Source organism: Thunnus albacares, chromosome 2 (assembly GCF_914725855.1).
Source record: "Thunnus albacares chromosome 2, fThuAlb1.1, whole genome shotgun sequence".
NCBI classification, from domain to species: Eukaryota; Metazoa; Chordata; class Actinopteri; order Scombriformes; family Scombridae; genus Thunnus; species Thunnus albacares.
The window spans coordinates 32,861,847-32,882,079 of record NC_058107.1 but is presented as its reverse complement, the minus strand read 5'-3'; the positions used below and the strand labels follow the sequence as shown (position 1 = coordinate 32,882,079).

At 38.1% G+C, this 20,233-nt stretch overlaps 1 protein-coding gene across 2 annotated transcripts in view; it reads right to left on the bottom strand.

The window, feature by feature from the left end:
• dmrt1 (doublesex and mab-3 related transcription factor 1) overlaps positions 1-18,179 on the bottom strand; it is a 33,788-nt gene extending 15,609 nt beyond the window's left edge. Inside the window, exons 1-4 of one of the 2 annotated variants that reach the window (XM_044331479.1) lie at positions 17,768-18,179; positions 14,956-15,130; positions 11,678-11,835; positions 3,185-3,350 (exon numbers count right to left, since the gene is read on the bottom strand). In XM_044331479.1, coding sequence (XP_044187414.1) covers positions 3,185-3,350; positions 11,678-11,835; positions 14,956-15,130; positions 17,768-17,995 — 727 coding nt within the window. In that variant the 5' untranslated portion in view covers positions 17,996-18,179. Of the gene's footprint in view, positions 1-3,184; positions 3,354-11,677; positions 11,836-14,955; positions 15,131-17,767 lie in introns of both variants that reach the window. The other variant, XM_044331471.1, reaches the window with a different exon arrangement.
• Between the last annotated feature and the right edge of the window lie 2,054 nt (positions 18,180-20,233).

The window sequence follows — 20,233 nt, the reverse complement described above, 5'->3', positions numbered from 1 at the left end:
GCTGGATTTGGCAGCGGTTGTACCAAGTGTTCAGATTGGCTCTTTGACAGTAAGCTGAATCAAACCTCATGAATCATTGTCTCCACCCAACAAACCTTCTCTCTCAGCTCTGCATTAACATGAGATACTCAAAGCTAACGATTCATTTCTGATTCCTCTATTCTTGTTTATATACCTGACAAGAGATTTCATTTACTTGTTGAAGTTCTGGGAGAGCTGAGAGGAGAGTTTGAATCCAGACTCAGTGATGTGAAGCTGATTTTCATCGTTACTGAGACCCCACGTGGATGTGTCCTTTCTCACTCCAACTATCACACAGATGTGCTCCTTATGATTGTGCTGCTGTGGAAAGTCAAATAGTTGATTTGCAGTCAATCTCAAAGTCAAACTCAGAGCAGTTTTTGGTCACTTCTGAAGTTTGGTATCTGAAAGCAGATTTATCCAATTTGAAGCCACTTGTACAAAAAGTGACGTCATTACATGATATATGAGCACGTGTACTTGTGAGTCAGCGTTCTCAACAGGAGGAAACAGAGACACCCGCTCACTTGTGCACGTGTTGAAAGTCTTACAAAGGTTGATTACAACAACTACAATCTTGAGGAAAGTCAAGGAAACTCAGGCCTGCTTCTGCTCATAAGCCTGTTTTTACTTCAGAGAGAAGAAATATATGTTCCTGTAGTTTATTTTCTCTACCTTTGTTTACTTTTTCTCTAATATTTGCTTCTCTCTAGTGAAACGCAGGATAGATGTATCACTCAGTGCCTCTAAAATGATTCAAATAAAAAATCTAAAATGGAAAATCATTCTTTGATTGGATATAAACATATGAAACCTGTGACGACGGGTTGCTAATAGATAACGCTCTCTTTCGAGGGGTCACAAGTCAGAAAAAAAGACTGAAAAACCACTGAGTTTGGGGGGGGGGGGGGGGGGTTTGTTTCCCCGGTACAGTAGTCACCACCAAATGTGAGACCACCCGCTGAGAGTGTTGTTGTCTTGTAATGGAGCATGGCGATTCACCGCAGGAGGCTGACGTGGGACCCTCACAGGAAACGGACAGGTGAAAGTCAAAAACAAATATAGGAGAGATGCGGGGGTCTTAAGGATAGTGATGCTGGTGTTGTCAGGGGTCTAATTCATAGAAAGAAGGATGTTGATGCTGAACGAATGACACTTTGCCCCTACATCCTTTATAAATGAGTAAGAATATGAAATACAATACCACTGTGTTATGGAAAATCAACCACTTCCATCTTTTAATTCCTAACAAAAAAAATGACCTCTTTGTTCCAGTCGCAGGCCTATAAGGACCTGAGGTGAGTGCCAAGACCGCTCATCAAACTGCTGTATTTGTCCCCAAAATACAGCAGTTTGAGTTTTGCTAGTTTGCTGTAGATTTTCATGTGCATGCACCATTATTAAAGATATTAACGAACGACAGTGACAAAACCTCGTAGGCTACTTCGCTCCAAAACAGCATAAAGAACAAAATGAGACTTAACAGGACCAGCCTGCTGTTTGTTAGATGAAAAATAAAGCTTCATTTTACACCATTAATACTTCAAATAACTGAAAAACATCTCTTGCAGTCCTGCACACTGTCTCACATGCTGCTAGTGTCTTCATTTATGATGTTTCAATCTATAAAACATTCATTGGGTATATGGACAAGCATCAGTTCTTTATATATGCAAAGATGCTTGAACCACAAAAACATAATCAATTGGTTAAAAGCCATTTTTTCATTAAAAAAATCTCTAAAAAACTATATCTATATCTATCTAAATAATCTATAAAACATCACATAATGAAAAAATTATAAGAGGACAAAAGGTATGTAAGTGCAAAAGTGGATAGTGGAAAGTCATAAACTGGAATCTTACAATTAATAATCAAACATAAATTGAGCACCACAACAACATCTGTATGTATATTTAACCCCAGACCCACCCAAGTCTTAAAACTGGTGCCTTTACTTAAAATAACAGAACAAGAGCTGATTAGTTAGTGTGAGCAGTGAAAGCCACAATGGCTGCACAGACAAAGAAAAGAGCACCACCTACAGACTAACAATCTCACCCCCGCTGTTTGACTCATTGATGATCTGTGACTTGTCGGCAGCATGACATAATTTCCTCTCGCTTTCATTTTGACACATTTCACAAAGCAGATGCCATACTTGCAACCCATACATGAACAGGCAAGAGCACAAATCTCTCACAAATCTATTTGCGAGGAATTTATGAGTGACAGTTACTTATGAACCAGGACGCCGCCACCATTTGCGATCCGCACGTAAGACGTTAATGGCAATTTAGAACTTACTTATCCTCCCCCCCGAAGCACACTAAAACAATGAAATGAAGCACAAAGGAGACGTACGTTAAAAAAAATCTTGGCTTTTAATTTCCAGCAGTGTTCGGTCTGAACAGGCATGCCAATCAGCCCCATATCTGTCTCTATCTCCTGCTGCATTGTGCAGGCTATTCCCTCTTATCTAATTCTCATTGTGCATGCATTCATTGCTAAGTACCACAACAAATGCTTCGCCGAACAGATTAAGCAATACACACAATTTTATTTACCCACATTCATAGCTACTGAGAAAGGCAGAAAAATCTAGGCAGCCAACGTCAGCGGCCATGCTTAGCTGAGAGATTCCCATCTGAAAAAAGCGAAGAGTGCCAGAAAACTACTGCTGCAGGCTCTGAAATCAGAGGTGAGATCTACTTCATCTTTAAACAACATGAAAAGAAACAGAGCAGCACTGTCAGCTCTTTGTCAGCCCATAGATGTGTGTTTTAATTTTAAAATTTATGACTGTAAATGAGAAAAGGTTACAGCTAAATGACTACGCATAATGTGACTGACCTTTCTGTTGTTCTTTCAACATAAAAAGTAAAGCAATCTAGATTTGTTTGCATGCCAACATGGATTTAGTTTGAGTTTTGTATTTAAAGTAAAGTAAAAAGTAGGAAAAAGTAAGTGTAGTAAAAGAAAAAAAGCGTCACTTTAGACTAATTTTGTCTTATAAATTTTATGACACCCTTGACTCGAGTGCAGACCTCCCTTGAATGTACTTTACCACACTGTTGATAAAGTCTGGGTAAAACTTTATGGGGCCTGAGAAGTGTCTGTGTGTGTGTGTGTGTGTGTGTGTGTGTGTGTGTGTATCACTCACAGGCTGCCATTGTCTCGGAGCAGTTGTTGTTGTTGTTGTCCTCCAGTGTGAAGAGCGGTGGCACACAGGTGGTGGAGCCCAGGTAGGTGGCTGTTGGGTAGTAGGAGTGCATGCGGTACTGAGAGGACACGTTGTGGCCAGACAGGCGGCTGTCGCCATGGGGCATCTGCTTTAATACAGACAAACACAAAAACAGGCAATTTTACACTCATAGGAGGAGGAATTGTCTGAATATGCTGCGTTTATAGACAACATCCTAATCATCAGAGATTCCTAGACACCTCAGGTCCAAAAGGTGGGAGTCAAAGTGTTTTTTAAATCTATCAAAGACTCCACTGTAGGTTTTGATGACATTATATTTAGCTAAAGCCTCCTACAAGCCTTCTCTAACTTCGTTGGTCATTCATTGTTGGCAAAAAAGGCTACATTTCTCTCTCTGGAGGAACACACTCAAGGCGAAATCACCAACAAAATAATACACATTATAACTCCTGAAGTGGGTCTATGACTTCATATGTTACAATGTCCTTGAAACAGTTTTTATCAGTGTACCGAATTAGGACTTAATGTTTGTAACTTCTCCCTGTTTTTTTTTGTTTTTTTGTATAAATAAAATACACATAAACCCTTATGTTGGTTGTTCACACTGAAACAAATGTCTCATATATACAGTAAGTCCTATTTTTAACCTATTTTACCGCAGTCTTCATCAGGGCTGCAACTAACGATTATTTTCATTATCGATTAATCTGATTAGACATTAGTCATTTGGTGTATCTGCTTCCCAAAGACCGAGATACAACCTAAAATGTCTTGTTTTGTCCCGACCAACAGTCCATGATTTAAAGATTTTTAGTTTCCAATCATAGAAGATTAAATAAACCAGAAAATAGTCACATTTAAGAAGCTTAAACCAGATAATCTTTGTATTTTTTTCTTAAAAAATGACCCAAAAGATTAATCAATGATAAAAATAGTTGCAAATTAATTATCAACTAATGGTTGCAGCCCCAGTCTTAAGTACCCATGTACTCCAATCCCAGCAATACTAATAGATATACTAATGTATTCTCTGCCATCTTTATGAATAACTTTCCTTTTCTAGATTTTCAATCCTCAAATACACTCATATTTGACTGTACAATCCTCCTAATCAGACGTCAGATCCTCACAGGAAACACTTTAACGACCTAATCTGCAAGGAGGAAACACAGAAAGAAAATATGTGAAAGAAAATTAGTAATGTGTCCCGGGGTCCACGGCCTGTGCTGCAACATGCAGCGCTGGCTAGCTCCTGTCCTCTGAAAACTTTAAAACGAGCTGTCTACTCAGCAGCAAGGCCGCCTCACGGAGGGTTTTCAATTTCACTTTTATGGAATTTGATTTCTGTCAGCCTGTAATATGTCACCCGTATTGTCCACACCATCAATTTTCCGACAGCTTTATAAACTGTTATTTAAGCTACACTCAGCTCTTGTATTAGGCTGTGAAAAATACAATAGAGATTGGACTGGAGTCTTGAAAGTGCAATAAGCTTACATTTTGCAGGACACAGAGAAAAAACCAAACAACGCTGTCTTAGTGAAAGTTGCCCAGGAAAGGTAAGTTTTGTCGTGCTTATAGAAAAAGTTTAAAAATCCAGCGGACACACTTAAATCCAACTGTCAATGTGATGTCATATAAACAGTTTACTGGTATAAACCTTTCTCAGTATACACTGGTGGGCTCATATTATTTTAATTATAGTTTGCAGCATTATATCAGGGATGAATGAAATCAAGCTTCATTTTATGAACATCTTTAAGGCTGCAACTAGCTATTATTTTCATTATCAGTTAATCTGTTAATCTGCTTTTATGGATTATTCGCTTAGTTGTTTGGACAATAAAATGTCAGCAAATGGTGAAAAATGTCAATCACTGTTTCCTAAATGCAACCTATAATGCCTTTGAGAGTTTATTATCACAGAAGACTAAAGAAACCAGAAAATATTCACATTTAAGAAGCTGGAACCAGATAATTTGCAGGAAAAAATTCAAAGATTTCTCCAGTACAAAAAGTGTACTCGTGAAAATAGCCACAGCAAAAAATGCTAACTTATTTGTGACGACACCTCCCAAACTCCCTCATTCACTACTCCTTAAATAACAAACACTCGTTTACTCAGTAGTTTACTCAGCAGTGAGCAGCAAATTGAGATTTAAGCATAATATTCCTCAAATGATTGAGCTGCACCATAATGCTGCTTTGTGTGTGTGTGTGTGTATAGTTTTGTTGAAGCAATATTGACATATTTCTATTTGTTTTCTTTTACATCACTTACTGAGTTCACACAAATGATTTAGTGCCCTAATCTCATGAACATGTGCCACTGTGTAGATTTTTTTTTTCTTTCTTTTTTTTTTTTTTTTTAGTTTCTCGCCTGAGAGAAATTCTTCACAAGCAACACCCTGCCTGTCACAATCATAGATGACCTGATGATAACTCGTTGAAAAATTACATCTCTGGAGCCTGTTTCTACGTAAATGCAGTTTCATGGCTCTGAGCGTTAGTAGGTAAACAAATGTCAATTTGCAGTTTTTTGGCGGAGGTGATGGAGTTTATGTTGTGGGCTGCGGACAGAGAGTCACTATTAGCTACATCAGACTGCAATTATCTTACATGTTAAGATATGAAAAATAGATGTGTGCATTAATTTATGTGAGGAAAATGATGCCACACATCTACAGGACTTTCTCTAAACTCACTGACTAACCTGCTGACTCCTGGGGGGGCTTCCTTACCTCCCTGAGAGGGCCTGTCTTCTTATCTGGCACCATCTCCTGTCTGGAAGTTCTACACCACCCTTATATTATTATCATCCACCTGCATGACAGCCAAGCACCACTGAGTGCACAGGAGAGGAGAGGAGGAGGTAGATGGTCTTACATTGATAAAGACCACAGTGTTGCCTCTCGCTTTTTATTTTGCAGTGGGAAAGAGCTGCGAGACCACAGCTAGAAACCAAAAAAATGTTAGTCTTAATTTGAGGGAAATAAATGTTACTGCACTTTTTGCAGTTGCGAGTTAAATTTGCACAGCTTACAAGTTCAGTTATATTGACAGAGAATAATTAAAAGTATATTCGCCACTTTATTGCAAAATGTCATGTAATTAGTATAAGGACTTAATCAGCAGTGAAATAATGTATCGAGATTTCGTAACAGGTCAGTGTAGCAATAAATGTGGAATTTACCGTAGAAATAAATAAGATTTTTCATGTGTGGAAAGATGCGCTTGCAGTAAAATCAAAAGATAGAGCTGATAAAAACAGATAAAAACAATATAAATAAACGTCCATTACAGTACTCTCTATTGACGACTGATATAACGCAACAGTGACTCAACTTGTCGGTGATATTCATAAGCAAACAGCTGTGCATCAGGCGTAGCACTGCCATGAAACCAGCATTAGGCTATCCTGGAGCAAAACAACTAAAAATGTTGGGTGAAAATGTCCATTTAAACAATTATGATTATATTTTTTTAAAAATATATATATAAATTACACTTAAAACTAATGTTATGATGCACCAAATACAAAAAAATGACAACTTTATGAAGTTAAATTAACGAAAAGACATCACAGCTGTTTGACTTGACAGGTGCTCTGTTGACAGAGTAGAAACATCATAGCAATATGTGCTCAGCAGAAAATATGGAGACAAAATCAAAAGTAACTCAAGGATAATCACTTCAGGTGGGGTTGTTAAAATTGCAGTAGAGCCCATTAAATTGTGGAGGTTTAGGACGGGTAAAGGAGACAGAAGAGAAAAGCTTTCTTTGGTTTTTACCAGTGAAGGGTGGGCCTATCTATTTCAATTCAAGGAGTTCAACTGCTCCTTTTATTTCTAAAATAAATATGCCTCTTGTGAATATAACAATGCATTTCTAGGTACAAATTGTGCAACTGTGTTTGTGGCACTAAAACTCAAGACTACTCCTGTCTGTCATCTTAAAATAATCAGCTCTTCATGCAAATACAAAGACAGTGGTGCCTGGATTTGAATAACCGTAGCACGTAGCCCTCTCGACCTGACAACTTCACTGAAAATATCATAAATCACTAAGGAGGATGGCTAAATTATGCTAAAGAGTGCTAACTGATTAGCATTAATGTGCTCACTTTCTCCTTCGAGCGCTGAGGCGTAGCGGTTTGTTCCCCTGCCAACAGACAATACCATTAACCTTTGCAATTCAGGCTCCGCTGTGCGCTGACAGGTTAGCGGAGGCAGTGACCCCAAAACTAGATGTTGCTACTGAGGGAACGGGGACGGGGACGGGGGGACGGGTGGGGGGGTTGGAGAGGGGCAAGCAGCGATGAACAAACGTTTATCTTAAAAAATAAACCACCTCATCTGAGATCACTGAAGAGTTATAGATCTAATTTGCTTCACGCACAGGCTCATCTCATTTGACACAATAGAGATACATTTAAGCATAAATCAGTGTGAATATACAGATGGGTGAATGAGAGACCGAGTGTGTGTGTGTGTGTGTGTATTGGTGTGATGTTGGGTACTGTCTCCCTGATGTCTCCTACGTTATTCCATAAGTGTCAACATTAAATCAGACACTCTCATCCATCTCAAATGAAAACAAAGTAATTAAAGTTCATATAAATTTCTAACATCCATAAAGTTGCTGTAAGACCCGAGTAAACCTCCCTCCTTTGTTTTTTTTAATAAAATTAACCTTTATTCAGGGTTTCAGCACAAAGATGAGGGATCATAAACTTTTTATCACACTGCTTTTGACAGTAAATGATTTATTTTTCATAATTTTACTCTGCAAGTCTGTTATTTTCTATATTAGGACACACCAGAGTGCCTTAAGTTGTTACATTCTTTAACTGACAGAAAATAAACCAGTCTTGATAATCGATCAATTGTTTATCAAGCAGGTCATTTATCAAACAAAAATGCTAAACACTTACTGGTTCCAGCTTCTAAAATATTTCTTCTGCTGCCAAATTTTAAGTTATATATGCTTTATATTTTAAGACGTTACCTTGGCCTCTTGGAACTTGTGATGGCCGTTATTTTATTTTATTCTAAATTGTTAATCAACTAATTCATAAAATATATTTCTTAAGAATTAAATTAATAATTAGTTGCTTCCCTAGCATCTTTTGGGGACAGTTTTGGCTTTATTCCACAGCTGACTGTAAAGACAGACAGGAAACACACGGGGAGAGACGGGGTTGTTGACATGCCTGCTGGAATCGAACCGGCGATGTAACGATTACAAGGTATGACCCTTTAAACACAAGGCTACAAGGACATTATGTTTATTTCAAAGTTTGTGAGTTCTACTGGGATTTCAACTTAGGGCGCTTTGGTGCAGTTGCTGTTGCCGCCTCCATTGTTTGTCAATGCAAAACACGACAGCAGGAGGTTGCCGCTCCCGTAAACGCGCAGAGCTCTTTGCCGCTGCCATTAGAGTTCATGATGTTTTTCAACTTGCCACCACAACTCTTCTTGAATTCCTGAATGATATACATACAGTACCAGTCAATAGTTTGGACTCACCTTCCCATTCTCTTGAATGAGAAAGTGCATCTTTTGATTGGTACTGTACATAGGCTACTTCTTCACTAGCAAAGAACCGACAGATCAATGAAGAGAAACGGCATTTAAAGTCTGATTATCCCGTTTTATGATACATTCATGATACTAGTTAGAAACCTTCTATGTGTTGCTCACCATCTCCTCTATTTTAAGTCACAACCCGCTCTATTTAGCAGTGTGATGAGTAGGGATGCACGATATCATCGGCACGTCATCGGTATCAGCCGATAAAAGCTCTAAAATTAAATATCAGCATCGGCGAATTCTGCCAATTATGAGAGGCCAATATGTCGCCCTTCCCTCCGCCGCCTGACTGTGCTTCCCTCAATGTACTGTTTCACCCTGACGGTCTCGGTGCTTCCTACGCAAGCTCCACTTCACTCCGCTGCCCGTCAGACCAGCTGCTTCTTCGCACTTTAACCTGAATAACAAAGCGGGGCTCGGTGCTCTGGTTGGATCCACATGGAGAGCCGAGGTTAACGTTAGCTGGGTGAAGTGGAGCCTGCGGAGGAAGACCATCGGTGTGAAACAGTCCGTGGAGGAGCTGCCATGTTCGGCTGCACAGATAGGATACACTTCGGCTGCCAGGATGTACCACTCTGTTTTGAAAAAAAAACTTTTTGGTTTATACCAGCGATTGGCAACCATTAGGTGCATTACCGCCACCTTCTGTGGGAGTGTGGACCAGAGATTAAATCCTACACATTAATCCTGTCTGTCTAATAAACTCAAAGAAAACTCTACTGCTCCACCCACTTGGCAGGTTCATAAAAGTTTTAATGCTGAGCTCCTGAACTCCAGTCTTCCTAAGTTCTTCCTTCATATATTGTCTTTCTTGATCATACTTAGTACAATCTATGCTTGCATGCATAATAGTCTCCTCAGCCAGCTGGAAATAAATATGTGCATATATCAGTATCAGCATCGGCAATCGGCCACAATGAGTTGGAAATATCGGCATATCGGATATCAGCAAAAAATCCAATATCGTCCATCCCTAGTGATGAGATTGTACTAGCTGGATAGCAGCGGCCTGTGATTTAGCCTACAGGCTGGTAGGATCGGAGGTAGGTGGGTGCCGCTACCGCCGCCGCTACATTGCACCCTGCTGCCGCCGATTCACAATACAGAACATCGATGTTGCCAGGCAGCCGCCGCCACGGCAACCGCTCACTGTGTGAAAGCTATCCTGGAAATTTTTCATTGTTGCTCAAGAACCACACAGAGACATAAAGAAAGCTTTAAACATTGTTAGTTGTTGAAGCAGACACTTTACAATCCATCGCACCATCAAATGATAATCTATTATTCAATTTTCTCTCACAAAGCTGATTTAGAACAATGGTGAAAATGTTGGCTGGAACTATGAGAAAAGATTTCATTGGACACAAGCCAACCAATCAGAAAACAGTATCTTTTGAGGTTCTATAACAGTTTGATATAGTCCTACGAGGGAGCTTCCAGGCGCAACTACAATCCTGTAATGTGTGAAGGTGAGCACCTTGCTCAAGGGCACCTCAGCAGTCATAACAAGCCTGTTTCTATAGCTTCTATAGCTATAGCTATAGCTTGGCCTCTGTTTTAAGGTTTGATCAAACATTTCTTAAGAGTTCAATTAAAATCAAACATTGATTATTAGTCAGAAGGATGCATCAATTTCAAAGGTATTTTAACCTGTTTGCTTCTATGATCAATGATTATTAGATAAACAGATGATTTTGGTGTAATAAACCTTACAAAATACTAAACTTTGGTGCTACCTCCATCTCTTCCATCTGTGTGAACACTGCTCAGTGCTCTGACTGACACAGGTTTTATATTACTGTGACAGTTATGTGATAAGGTGATAGAAAGTCAACCTCATTCATGCTGAGGTGACTTGAAGCTAAGCAGCTTATCTCCTGTTTCTGTGGCATGAAGCAGCTTAGATGAGAAGTTCCCACTCCGACAGACACACACACACACACACACATACTGTAGATCACTGTTTCTCAACTGGGGGTCTGTGGACTCCTAGTGGTCTGTGGTGTAATTGCAAGGGGTCTGTGAAGTAATAAAATATATATTTAAAAAGATCCTTTGGCCTTTACAGACATATCAGTCGGTATTTGCTCTTTCATTATGATGTCTCAGAAAAACTGAGGAAGGAAAGGTTGCAACTAAGTTTATAGTCCTTTATCTATTGTACATCTCATGTTTAAATATGAATTGTCTTTGTAAATTAACTTTTAAAGTAAAGCAAAATTGTATCCCTGACATTGGTTACAATTACATTGTTTTATGTGGGTCATCCTGCAGGAAAGATCTGCTAATATGGAAAGAATTTTATTAGACTTGGTCTCAGATGAGAATTTTACTGTCCCATAATGGTCTGAATGCTGCTGCAGAGGCTTTTTCCACCATCACAACAATAAAGTTATGTTTAAGTGTCTCCTTTTAAACATTTAAATACATTAAATATAAGCAGATTAAAAATAAAAACATCATAATAATATACTGACGTTGAAAAACCCATAACAGCATTAGTTACAGGTCAAGTTAATGTGACAGGACAATATATTGACATTATGAATTGTAATGTAGCTTGAAACAAGCACACACACACACACACACATATATATGCAACTCCTCCCATGCTGCAGTTTAAAACGGTGGCACAAAAATCCTCCCCTGAGGCGAGCCAAGTTTAACACACATCCCAGGCAACCAACAAGTGGGACCAGCATCAACAATTTCCACAAAATACTTTAGACAAACACATTAATCTGTTGAGAGGCGGGGTGTTCAGTGTATGTACAGTGTAGTGAAATACCTACAATTAGCCCATAAAAAAAGGATTCAAATAGTGTTGATCATAGACAGCAGAGTGGTTATTGTTAGTCACCTGGTATTGCTGGTAGTTGTAGAGGTTGCCGTAGTAGGTGGGGTAGCGGGAAGGCTGGTATAAGTTGTAGTAGGAGGTTTCCAACAGCAGGTCTGACTGTCCGTCAGTATGAGCCCTGGCGCCGGCCGTCGGGCTGGCGGACAATGTCGAGCGACTCCCTGAACCAGCACACATAGAGAAGACAACAAATTAGAGCTGCAATGATTAGACGACTACTTGATGGACAGAAAATTAACAACCAACTATTTTGATACTTCATTCATCGTTTTGAATCATTTTTAAAGAAAACAATGCTAAAAATGATCTAGTTCCTACTCCTTAAATGTGAATATTTTCTGATATCTTTAGTCTTCTCTGATAGAAAATTGAATATCTTTATGTTGTGGACAGTTGAGTCAGGACAAAACAAGACATTTTAGGTTATAAATAGTGATATAAATAATCGTTAGTTGCAGCCCCTATAATAAATAACATAAAAATCCGATTACTTGGTCTAAGTATAATGTTTGTGGCTGTGATTCAGTATTTACAGGTCATTATTACATTTATAAAATGAAGCTGAGGGTGTATTTATGCACTTGTTTGAGTTTAGTTGCATTAAGTAAAGTTGTAAAAGTAAAAATGTTTTAATGGATTATGCATCCAGCAGAAATCTAAACCAGACTTCTATGTTTTTATTTTCCTTGCTGAGTCTTTGGTGATGCTGAAAACAAATGAAATCACAGATGAAAATGATCTTACACACTTTGTATCTAAGTTTAATTTAAATCTAAATGTGTGCTAGATCTTTTGATTGATCTTTTGACAGAGAAATAAGTCCTGTAACTTAACCTTTATGAGGTTTTTCTGGTCATGCCACCCACCACTATGTCAAACTGCTGTCAACAGCACCATCTGCAGGTGACAGGTGTGTTTGGCGTCAAATCAGCAGACCTTATAAAACGCACCAGCACAACACAGGAAAGCGAGTTGCGCTATCAGGACGAACATGACCATTCAAATCATCATTACTCATTATCCGTTGTACTTTCCTTATCAACAAGGCCACATTCTTCTCAGGCAGACCCTGATCTTTTGGTCTTACACAATGAAGACACTGTGCATCACTGGAGCCAAAGATAATCACATGTGCTGTCCTTCTTCTAACTCTTGTCATCAGTGAATCACAGAGTGCTCAACTCCTTTTTCCATCTCAGTCTTTGCTCTCTGTTGCCAAGCCAGGGACCCAAAGTTCTCCCTCTCTCTCTCTCTCTCACATACACACACACACATACACACACACACACACACACACACACAGAGCAGAATCAGACCAAGTCATGGGTAGCCTTGACCAAAGTCGTAGTTCACCTCCTAAAATTTGCTATCAGGTCGGAAAGGAACACGGTATCTGTGTCTGCCTCCACACCACCTCAGAGAGAGAAATCAAGGATGTCCTTTCATGCTGGTGCCACCAAATCAACTTTAATTTCCACTTATTTTCCCATCAGTACGTCTGTAACTGATGTTATCTTTGGCTGTGGGCTTTTTCATGTTTTATTGTTTATACAATGGTGAATCACAGTGGATGTAATTAGGTCTTTTTAACACTGATCAAAACAAACTCCTTACTGTCAAAGTGAAAACAAATCTCTCCAAATAAACTTAAATTGAGTACAAATATACTTTACTATAATTGATTAAACATAATGTGGCTTAACTACCTGTTAAACTAAAACCTTTGCTGTTTTAAAATACTTTTTGAAGTTTTAATTCTCTTGCAGTTTCAAGGTACAAGGTTAATTTTAATTGTCAGTAGGATTGTACGACCAAATTCAGTTGTGAACCCTTCACACTACACACACAGACAAATGTATTTACAAATATTATATTTCACATAGATATCACAATAGAATAAAACTCAATTTGACAATAAAATAGAACAAAGTATTTAAAAATAGCTCTAAAAAAACCCACAAAAAATATGATTCCATATTTATGATGAATTAGGGTTTTTTCACATCTAAAGTCCAAACCATTTTATTACATTGTTTACATTTGATCCAGTTAGTTTTGGTTTCACGTTGCAATTATGTGAGCGCACTAAAGAACTTTACATGACAAACCTACATCCTGTCCTCATCACCTAGTTGGGCTGTATCTGCCTATACTTGACACTGATTGGTTTGTAGACAGGTGTGCGTCTGATGTAGGCGTGTTGTCAATTCGGTGGGTAGCCTTCTATCACTGTTTCAATTAATGGTGAATAATGAATGGACAGATTCATTTTGTTGCCACTATATTATATTATTGTACTATATATACTACAGTTTCTTTATCTTCTTCATCGGGTGGCATTGCTCTCCCATCCTCGCATATCCTCTCTCTCTCATCCTCTTTGGGAAAGTGTCAATGGTTCAGTTTGATCTGGACTGAGACCAACTCTTTCAGCTGTTTGGACTGTGGTCCAGGGAAGGTTTCACACCTGTAATTTTGGTTCGGATCAAACTGAAAAGTCCAAAAGTCTGGATCAAACGAGGTAGGTGTGAAAGGTCCCTTACAGTCATTTATACGGTTATACTGTTTAAATCTAATAATACTGGAAAACACTGACTCATTTCTGAAAGGGAAAATTCATAGTTATAAAAATTCTTAAAATGAAAATGACTAGTTGCTGGTACTTTTGTCAATGGCTGGATGATTATTCTTTACAGCAATTGAAGTTTACTTGTGTGTGTGTGTGTGTTTTATTGATAAAAATCAAACCATTCATATTTGAAATGATGACACATGGGAAATAATTAATTAATTGCACATCTACTGTATGTAAGTTATGTACTGACATTGCTTTTTCATGTGACACTACCTTCACACCACCACTGATTGAACAATCAAACTCTATTATGTTTAAATTAGTAAGTATTACTTCATGTTGTCTATTTTTTAGTCAGAAAAATTTCTGTAAAAGTCTAAGCCTGAATTCTTTCTAAATCAGTTAAGTCAACCAAAAAACAGCTCTTTTCTTTTTCTGCTGGCTGTGTTTTACATGATTTATTTACATGTGAATGTATGATACTGACTGGTGTGTGTTTACCATCATGTTCATGTTCAAAACACTTTAAGACTTTGGTGTTACCAAGTATTTCTTTCATACTTTTCAGTACCTCTTAGATCTGTGGTTTGGATGCAGTGACGTATCTGTACAGCTGAACTCTCGGCCACATTAGTAGTGTGACACATGAGAGAGTGGTGATGATAGGGTGTGGTATGACAGTAAGTAATAGTTGGAAATACCTTACCTGTGACAGCAAGAGAAGAGGTGGAGGTGCTGGTAGGTGTCGGGGATCGTCCCTCCACAGAGAACAGGCAGTCCGCTCCGGCTTCATTCTTCACCATCACCTCCGGGCCGGACAGAGCCACAGGACTACAAATCCCAAGCTCCTCTTCCTGAGCCTGCTGCCGTCTCAGGGCGACCTGGAAGGGAGGAACGGCTTGATAAGGGACTTCTGGCATAAAACAAAACATTACCCTCCTCAAATGGCTCGTTATCTGCTTGAAAACACAAAGATAATGTTTCAAAACAAATACACACAATTAGTGAATGATTACATACATAAATAAATCATTCTTATCACTACAACACAAGACATCTATGTGAGGTTTATGAATAAGTTGATTGTCTTGGCTCCTAAACTGACTTCATTTTTTTTAATGCAGTTGCACTATGAGATTATGAGATTTAACCTGAGACATGTTTGCATTTTGCATAATGACGTGTTTTGCCGCTGGTGTTTTTTTATGTGTGTTATGATTCTTTTAGTTGTTTACTGTTATCTGCTTGTTTTGTTTAGTAAGTAGTTACAAATGGTTTTGTACATATTTTTTTCCCCATTTCAGTTTTCCAGTAGTAAATATAGTTTAGCTATGTTGTTTTTTTCTTGTTTGCCTCCTTGAGGGTCCTTACGTTGTTTGTTTTTTGACTGATATGACTTGGTTGCTGTCACAATGTAATCTAAGTAACTAAGTAACAATTACTCAAATACTGTACAATTTTTAGGCACCTGTACTTTACTTAAGTATTTCCATTTGATGCTTGTGTTTTTGGACTTTTTCTCTAATCTTTGATTTTTGGTGAAATATTGGATCATTTGAACTTTTACTGAAATGAAACCATGTGAGAAGTTTAGAGGGAAAAATCACTATTTGGTGGAGCTGTTAACAACTCACAGACATGTGAAATGTGACCCCGACTACACACTGCTTTTTTTTTGTAAGACGTCAAAAGCCAAAAAGGTTGGAGACCACTGGTTTCATCTTTAACAATGTGTTGTATTTTAAAAGCTTGTTATATTATCCATTGTGTCAAATCTTCATCTGAAAAGTAACTAAAGCTGTCAAATAAATGTAGTGGAGTAGATGTACAATATTTCCCTCTGAAATGTAGTAGAGTGGAAGTATAAAGTAGCATCAAATGGAAATACTCAAGTAAAATACCTAAAAATTGTACTTAAGCACAGTACTTGAGTAAATGTACTTTGTTACTTTCCACCACTGCTAAAATGTTACTTCAATTACAAAGTTACAGAGTAAATGACCACAAAATATAGAAAAAGTAGCTGTTTTGTGTAATGTAGCCTTAATTAAATATTCAGTGTTTCCCCTATATGCTTTCAACAGTGGCGCAGCGCCACTGCTAAATGAACGCCACTACTGAAATTTCACATTGTACATAATAATCACAGACTGGAGCTGGTGGGGAGTGAATTGGATTTTTGCCTCTCCGTCTCTCTCTCCTCTGCTGGGTCTGTGGAAAATAAACTGTTTCAACCAGTTATATAAACCAGTTTATTGTTAAAGACCTGCTGCCTTTCTAAACAGTGGAGTCTGAGGGCTTCAATCATTAATCAGTTTAACAGCATAAAAAGTTATTCTAAGGGTTTTGGGGATAAGGTATGATGTTAATTAGTCTACATATTAAAAAGATAAACTAGTTATTACAAACACGTTTATAATCATAATAAAAAAATCCTTATTGTAGGGATGGTGACTGCTGTAAACTTTGGTGCTATATTAGAAAAAAACTTGTCAATCTAAATATATATCAATTGTCATCTTCACATTTTTGCATTTGTAACAATAAAATGATCAGTTGTCGTATTGTATCGGCCACAACAAACACATCATCATTTTGATTTGAAGTAACTTAGTCTATAATTATCGTTATTGTTATCCTGTAATTCCATATCAGTGCATCTCTAAAAAAATAGTGCGCATTTTCTGTGTTGAGGCATTTCATTCTTCAACATTTATTACAGCTACAGCTATCTGGGCGTCCAGAGCCCTTCTGCTCCTGTAAATTAACCTGCACATCACTCAATGAATGTCTGAAACAATTCTGTGGTAGTTTTACGTTTCTCCACTGCCAGTATGCGTAAATACAGGTCCTGGTGTGAAGGGCCCTGCGCGGGCACAACAGCACCACTGCTAGAAAAAAATCCTCAGGGAAACACTGTAATATTTATAGACAGTCTGCTGAAAGCAACAAGTGTTGCAACAAACTCATAAAACACCCATGAAAACACATATAACAGTTTATAAAGTAGCATTAGTTATGTCTAAATGCAGAGACGGTTTTGAAACGTAGAGCATCTTTGGTAAAAGCTAGCTTGGCATTTTCGCAGAGTAACGTTAGATAGTGTTAGTACACATCGAAATTAAGAAAAACAACGTATGTAAATGTGTACACAACCGCTGAAATGTATACAAACACAAATACAAAATAAATATTCTCACAAACAGATATAATTTATATTTTATGCTTCACGTTAGAAACGTTTTTTTTTCACTCCAGCACGTGCTGTTTAAAATTACCACAACCGTTGAAATATAAACAAACACAAACATTAACGTTACCTATGAAATATTTTCCCAAACATATAAGTAAATTTGTATTTTATGTTTCAAGTGGAAGAAACTGTGTTTTCAAACTGTTTTGTTCGTTGTTTGTTTAAAATAACTACTTTCAGCGTTGCTCTAAGCTAGCCGCGCTAACAGGTAACAATAAGTAACGGTTATCTAAACAACGGTTACCAAGCGTTAAATGATAGTTACCTGGGCCGCCATGACTCTCTGCCTCTCAGCTATAAGTTTGCATTTGGCACACTGGCAGTCCCTCCAGTTGCAGAAGCGCTTGTGGCCCTTCAGAGGAGACACGTAGCCGTGGTTCCTGCAGCGGGAGCACTTGGGCATCCTGGGGGGTTTCTGGCCTTTGGATGGGGACAGAGGTCCGGTGCACTCCGGCACCTGCTTGCTCTGCTTGCTCTGCTTGTCCTTGCTCATGGCTAAAAGACTGCTGCTAACTGCTACAGACCAGCCGAGGAACCACAACGGTCAGATTTTATAGCTACTATGTTAGAGATTGTCTCGGCAGGCTCGGGTGATTAAAGCCTGTCCTGGTGCCAGGCTGGAGGCTATAAGGTCACCGTCCCTCCCCGCCCTGCTGATGCTGCTGTGACTTCTTTTTTTTTTTTTTTCAAAAAAGCGTGGGACTTTCTCCACGCCCCAATGGGAGGAAACAAGCTGGAAGCGGGGGAGAAAGCTGGCAAGACAGTGGCATCACTCTTCTGACTTTCACTCTTAAAAAAGGACGGGTTCACAGTTATTCAAGTCTGTCTTAAAACAACAATCAGGAGCCCAAATGAACATTGAAATAGGTTTTCTTGCTGTAATCATTCCTCCTATTCATACTGACCATTAGTGGGCCCCATTCCACTTACAGTGTGATGGGGACAAAATCCACATGTGCACAAATGTATTTAAAAGTTTAACTGAAGCTAATATGAAGCTTCAGTTGTCCAAGTTAGTCAAATCAAGTAGATATCTTTCAATTTTGCAGTCTTTTTAGTGCCAAAGTCCCAAAGTTCAATTTAATTCAATGGGCTTTATTGGCAATGTTGCCAAAAACATGTTGCCAAAGCATCAAAATACAGGTTGTCCAAATATTTGGACAGTACAAAATAATAACAATATGAACATTAACAAAACATTAAGATTGATATTAATTATATTAAGATTGATATATATTAATTATATATGTATATATAGTATATCCTATGCACATATTTGTGTGTGTGCTTGTACAGCTTGTCCAGTTGGGGACAAAAGTGTCCATATTTGGTAAAAAGAGGATTCTTGGGTCAGTGGTTAAGGTTAGCATAATGGATAGGATAGGCATGTAGTGGTTATGGTTAGGGTTAGGGCAAGTCTCCAGGAAATTAATGTAAGTCTATGTAATGTCCCCAAAAGTGACCTGAGAACATGTGTGTGTGTGTGTGTGTGTGTGTGTGTGTGAGGTTGTGGCATGTTGATACATAGTGGGCAGCATGATACACCCTGTCTCCTTCTCCTAGGAGTATTTTTAATTTTGAGTGGTCATTAAGCTCTTTGAAATCTGAAATTACAGAGTTGAACTTGTTAAAGTAAATGTTCCTTATTATTCTTTGTTGAAGTTTTACATCGTAGGAGGAAGTGCATCTCTGTCTCAACCTCACCTGTCTAACTCTGACCACACATTGTTTTTTCATTAGGTTGCCATGATTTTTTGTGTCATCCTTTTTCGATCGCCTATTTATGGTCTCTGAGCATGTACTTGGTTAGGATCTGTCTCTGCTTTCTATCTCTGACAGTAGATAGTAACTATACTTCCACCACAGCTCAACAGGTAAACACTGTCTGAGGAAACACAAAGAGGAAATCTGGTGCTTTTGGCCCCCCATCACTTACATTGAAAGCACATTTGAAGGGGATCTTTTAATAGCCAGTATGAACAGGAGGAATGATTAGTGAGTAAAACCTCCTTCACTGTTCATATGGACACCTTACTTGAAAAATTGTGAATGTATCCTTTAAATAAAGCATAGCCCACAGATCCCTAATGCAATTTGATTAACTTATGAGCCTAAATACTATCCCATTTCTCACTACTTTGTGCAAGAAACGTTCATGTGTGACTGTACCTACATATCACATGCTTCTAAAAAGTCTGGGTTTGTGTAGTGGTGGAAGAAGCATTCATATAATTTACCCAGGCTAGGCTACCAAAACTTAATAATTAAATAGCTAATAAAATCAAGATATCAGCAAAATGTACTTAAAGTACTCATTATGTAGAACGGCCCTAAAAATGTTAAATTATTATGTTATTGTATTATTATTGCTGATATATAAACATGTAAACACAATTTTCATGATACAGTTGTAAAATTTCACAATAACTAAATAGACTAACTCAAATATAAATAGAATAAAATAATAAATAGAATAGAGAGATAGAACCACAACTAGACTAGAGTATGTGTTAAATATACACTGTGAAATTAAACTAATATACTGTAATACACTGTACAATAGTACAAGTCAGATGGATATTGTAAACCTTAAGGTGCAGGATTGTCCATGGATGTATCACATGGATGTGATTGATAATTTAATAAATTCCTCACTCTTCACAGCTTCACTCTCCCAACACAGAGGAGACTCATTATACAATGTTACAGCACAATACACAAGTTACTTTCT